The 5763-nt window shown below is 42.9% G+C and overlaps 1 protein-coding gene across 1 annotated transcript in view; it reads left to right on the plus strand.

Moving 5' to 3' along the window:
* Positions 1 to 5763, plus strand: part of LOC107685949 (contactin-associated protein-like 5) — an 87725-nt gene that overhangs the window by 46998 nt on the left and 34964 nt on the right. The window contains exons 4-6 of the mRNA XM_016482708.1: positions 2995 to 3142; positions 3595 to 3798; positions 4009 to 4193. Of these exons, the coding sequence (XP_016338194.1) occupies positions 2995 to 3142; positions 3595 to 3798; positions 4009 to 4193 (537 nt within the window). The remainder of the gene's footprint in view (positions 1 to 2994; positions 3143 to 3594; positions 3799 to 4008; positions 4194 to 5763) is intronic.

Consider the following 5763-nt stretch of genomic DNA (forward strand, 5'->3'; position numbering starts at 1 on the left):
ACGAGGAGAGAAATCAGGTCCGAGAACTATACTCGGCCCGGCCAGAACGGGGCTACTGGCAGTCTACTGACCTCGTTCCAGTGCACTCTCTCCAGAACTCCCGGGAGCAGGACAACCGGGGGAAAGGTGTACAGATGATGCCTTGGCCACGTCTGTACCATGGCATCCAGCCCCAGTGGAGCTGGATGAGTCCGAGAGAGAACCAGAGGGGACCGTGCGATATCATCTGAGTTGCAAACAAGTCCACCTGAGCCTGGCCAAAGACTCTCCAAGTCTGCTTCACCCCTCGGGGTGAGGCATCTATTCCCCGGGCCTTGACCCCTGCCTCGACAGGATGTCTGCCCCCACATATATAAAAGACCACTGCTGTGTTGTCGGTGCGCACCAACCAAGAAGTACAGTTTCCTCATAGAGGGAGCTCTGGATGGAGGATGGTCTCAACAACCTCGCTTGAGAGACCAGAAGCTATGAGTTGTGCCTCCTCAGAAGCCACATGCACAGCTTCCACATCTCCGGGCGGGGTTGTCTGCCCCCACATATATAAAAGACCACTGCTGTGTTGTTGGTGCGCACCAACACATAGCGATCTCTTAGGCCTGGGAGGAAGTGTTTCAAAGCTAGAAACACAGCCAGCATCTCCAGTCAACTTATGCGCCACGTGAGATGGCAGCCGCTCCACAGGCCGCGGGCCGAGCGGCCACTCATGACCGTTCCCAACCGTTGAAAGATGCATCCGTCACTAGCATATGCGGCGACCAGGAACTCCCAGCACCAGGCCCTGAGATAAGAACTAAGGTTTCCTTCACATGTCTAAGGCACGTAGGCAGAATTAAATGCAGCCAAACAACCAAACGAGTAAACATGGTCTGGTGTGGTAAGATTCACATCAAAAACTGAAAATTATGTAATACACGTGTTGCCTCGGCAGCGCGCAAGCCACTTGGTCACACAAACAATATCAATCTCCTCAGAGAAAATAGCCACAGCAGCGAGCTCTCACTCAGAGGGGGAAGAAACCGCAGCGCGGGCTTCCGAGCCTCGAGAGAGAGCGCTGTATCTAGGGAGTGCAGGCGGAGAAAGGGCGAGCCGTCTCCAACCCATCCGCTAGTTCCACGTGCGATCCCCGTGATCTGAATCGTCGCCATGCCTCAGCAATAGCGGGACCGAGGTATGTCAAAATTGGTCATCCACATTAAACCAATATTATCACTAAATTAATTATTAATATCAAGTTCAACAGCCTCAAAGACAAGAGTCCACAAAGATTAAAACTAGTCACTTTGTACTAGCTTCTAATTAGGCATTAAGAAGAAATGTGAAGGAAATATATATATATATACTGTATATGACATTTTGTTTACAAGCTGTTTTATTGCCATCTTTCCGCGGTTGAAACACTGATTGAGTGATTACATGAGGTGTGAGATGTTCATTCATGTTTATTTCATGTTAAAATTAGTAGTAAAGAGGAAGAGATGATCACTGCCGTTTGAACCGAAGCGCTACAGCGATCTGTCGCGCCACATCAAAGAGCGCCAAAACGGCATTTATTGTTTGAATTTCCTGAAAAAAGGACATCATTTGATAGATGAGACTTTGTTTCTTATTAAAAGTAACAATAAATAAAACTGGAAGTACAAATACAAATGAACCGTTACACCCGTAATATGTGTGTGTGTGTGTGTGTGTGTGTGTGTGTGTGTGTGTGTTTATATCAGCTACTCTGACTCCTTTCACCTTTCTGGCAGAATTATGGCATTATTTTCATTTGTGTATTTTAATAAGTAGATCATTGAATAGGTCAGTTTACATGATATTTAATGATATATAAAATATCACCACCCCTCAGTCATGCTAGAAGCTTGTCAACCGTTAGTCAGAGGTTTATTCATGCTCACAGTCTGTGAGCAAGGGCTTAAAATTCACTTGGCAATGAGCAAACATTCCAGTCACTCTCTCCCTCAGAAAAAAAAGAGAGATTTTTCTCTCTATATAAGTTTTCTCATACTTTCCCATTGTTTCATCACACCCTTGATCTTTTATTAACTTTAATGATGCAGACAAGATGAAGGAAATTAGTTTATTCTGGTTTGTATGCTGTCGGCATGCGTTAGCTCTGTGAAAGACAAACAGACTGGCCGCCATCTTCCAAAAATAATTTGGCAACTTCCCCCCTAAAAGCGATGAGTGATTTATTTTCAAGGATCCTTTAATAAAAATGACAAAACAAAACACCCCAGCAGAGATGAATCAGCACACAGATGAAAGACTGAGAAGGTCAGAACTCATCAGAAAATCATTTAGTCTCATTTCATCATCACTGGGGAGCAAAGAACCAAACTCAGAGTGGATAATTTCTTCTAATATAATGTTTGCATCGTACAAAGCATTGTTTGCTAAATGGTGTCTGCAGGGCCTGGTTAGCATGGCAGCTGTTCTGTTCAAGAGCCTTTAATAAACTGTCACTGAACTATGTTGAAAACACATTTGTTTTACTGTACTGTTTGACCAGAATTTTGGGGAAAAAAAAAATTTTGGTCGGCATAATGGAAATGTATTCTAGTCTTTTATGCAGGTCAATTTTTGAACCCTACCATTCAAAAGCTTGGGGTCAAGATTTTTTTGAGAAATTAAGAAATAAGTTCATACTTTTATTCGTCAATAATGCATTAAATTGATCAGAAGTGACAGTAAAGACATTTATAATGTTAAGAAAGAATTATATTTCAATAAATGCATCACTGTTTCCATAGAAATATGAAGCAGTGCAGGATTTCTTGAGCAGCACATCAGCATATTAGAATGATTTCTGAAGGATCATGTGATGCTGAAGACTGTAGTAATGGTAGCTTTCAAAAACAACTTACCAACCCCAAACTTTTCAATGGTAGTTTACCTAACTTGATTTTAGTATTAACATAGTATCGGTTAAGGACTACCTGACCAATATCACTGTATATGTGTGTTTTTGTGTGCCTGTGCATATATTTACAGATATTTATAGGAAACAGTGACACAGACACAGTAGTCCAACACAAACTCCCTCACTCAATCAGAACTCGATATATGCGTCTTTTGCCCCTTGAGGGAAGCCCCAAAGGAGGAATGGGTCTACGGCTAGAGGTCTATGGCTGCACATACAGTGAGTGATACCTTACATGAACTGAGATTCTCCATCAAATGTTATTACTTTTTTACTGAGTTAATGAAATTTTCTATCCCATACCCCTAAACCTCACCATCACGCAAAACATTCTGCATGTTTAGATTTTCATTAAGACGATATGCAGTATGTTTATTTAGCCCCTTCCTAAGTGTTTTAAGGTGATCTACTATCCTTCCCACAATGCAGGTAAAACCTGGCACACATACTATTAAGAAGCATGCCATTTCATTGTCCATCAGTTTCTATTAACATGTTTTATACCATATTTAAGATCTGAAGAAGTGAACTGCATTCAAACATTCAGTACAGCTTCATTTTAAAATCAACAGGAAGTATCAGAGTGCACAGATCTCGGAAGGTCAAAGAAAGTGCAGAGAGAGAAGGGTCTTCTCACATTCTCTTTGATCTCCTTTTGCTGTCCTTCTCAGAGTCCGACGTGGCTGACTTCGACGGCCGCAGTGCCTTACTCTACCGGTTCAACCAGAAGTCCACCAGCACAGTGAAAGATGTGATTTCCCTGAGATTCAGGAGCCATCAGGCAGAAGGGGTTCTGGTTCATGGAGAGGGACAGAGAGGAGATTTCCTCACTCTGGAGCTTCAGAGAGGAAGACTCATTTTACATCTCAATTTAGGTGAGAGAAAGAGAAGGGTGGGACACATTTCAAATTTACCTTCTATCATTTTATACACACTCATGCTCAAATGTCTTGATGGACCAGAAAGTGAAATTAGAGATTAAATAAAATTACCTGAGACGTAGCGAGTTTAGATGCCTGGCTGAATTCTTTGTTTTAAGTTCCAAAGTCTAGGTTCCTATTCTCTGTTTTGCTGTCCCTGTACAGATGATGCCAAGCCTCAGTCTACTGGTCGTTCATCTTCTGTCATGCTAGGAAGTCTGCTGGACGACCACCACTGGCACTCTGTTCAAATTGAGCGCTTTAACAAACATGTCAACTTTACAGTGGATGGACACATGCAACACTTCCGTAGTCTGGGACAAGAGGACACACTGGAGATAGACTATGAGGTGAGATCTTAATGTACATTATTGTAAATCTGAATATAATTAATTATTTTCATTCTGTCATTTATAGATGTAATTTGTTTATACAACTCTGAAAATATGATGACAGGCTTTTCCTAATACATAATGGACACTGACACAACTAAATATTTAAAAAGAACTTCTTCTTTTCATAACAGAACAAAACAATAAAAAGAAAAGGATAAGATCTATTACTGTGAAATGCATAAAGATATCCCGCTCCCTTGTTATCTGAAACCATGTTTCAAAATATTTTATTCAATCACTGTCACTGCAAACTTATGAAAGCCTGAAATGAAGTTCCATAGAGAACAAAGTCAGTGATTCCAGGAATTTCAGCACAACCAAACAAACAGACCCTTTGAAACACACTACCATTTAAAAGTTTGGGGTCGTTAAGATTTCTTTTCATGTTTTTGCTCAAAAATACAGCAATATTGTGGAATATTACTACAACTTAAAATGACTGTTTCTGTTTTAATATATTGAAAAGTAATTTATTCCTGTGATGGTAAAGCTGAATTTTCAGCATCATTACTCCAGTGTTCAGTGTCAGAAATCATTCTAATATCCTGATTTGCTGCTCAAAAAACATTACTTATGTTGCCGGGTAACAAAGAGTAGTCATCATAAGAATTGCCGGCGGTCATGCCTATCCGTCATTAGGGGGCACTCTCGTGCGTCTGAGCAGCGCAGTGAGAAAAAGGGAGTGGCCAGTGCCTAGCACAGTGAAGGAACTGCGATCCTTTTGGGGATTTTGCAGTTATTACCCCCAATTTATCGCGGGTTTCTCCAAGGTGGCCGGACCTTTGCACGACGTTGTAAATTTGTGCATCAAAAAGGGCAGTGGGTCCCAAGGGGACAAGTTATTTCAAGGCTCTTGGACATCTGAATGCCAGCAGGCATTTGAACATCTCAAGAAGGAGCTGACCTGCGCTCCAGTACTGGGATATGCCGACTTCTCCCTTCCATTCGTGTTAGAGACAGATGCAAGTAATTTGGGCCTGGGTGCTGTCCTTTACCAGCTTCAGGATGGGAGGAAGAAAGTAATTGCCTATGCAAGTAGGAGGCTGAGAGGTGCCGAACGCAATGACCGCAACTACAGCAGCATGAAACTGGAACTCCTGGCCCTAAAGTGGGCTGTAGTAGAGAAGTTCAGGGGCTATCTACTGGGGTCTCGGTTCACTGTTCTCACTGACAGCAATCCGCTCTGTCACCTTAACACAGCGAAGCTGGGAGCAGTGGGGCAGCGGTGGGCGGCCCAACTAGCTGTATTTAGTTTCGAGATCTGCTACCGACCGGGTCGTTGTAATACAGCGGCTGACGCTCTCTCCCGGAGGCCGGGGTTGGATGAGGTGCATGAAGTGGCCGAAGATACTGACTATGATGGCTGTGTGGCCATTTGTAGTGTTTGTAGTGAGGGAACAGCCATAGGCCCAGATCTTACAGTGTTGGAACCAGCGCTAGGGGAGCTTACCGAGCTTACCGAGGGCCCAGACTCTGCCCTTGGAAACACTCCGACGTTACCTGGGTATACTAAGGAGGAGCTTTG

The sequence above is a fragment of the Sinocyclocheilus anshuiensis genome, unplaced genomic scaffold, assembly GCF_001515605.1.
Source record: "Sinocyclocheilus anshuiensis isolate Anshui unplaced genomic scaffold, SAMN03320099.WGS_v1.1 scaffold465, whole genome shotgun sequence".
Classification (NCBI taxonomy): domain Eukaryota; kingdom Metazoa; phylum Chordata; class Actinopteri; order Cypriniformes; family Cyprinidae; genus Sinocyclocheilus; species Sinocyclocheilus anshuiensis.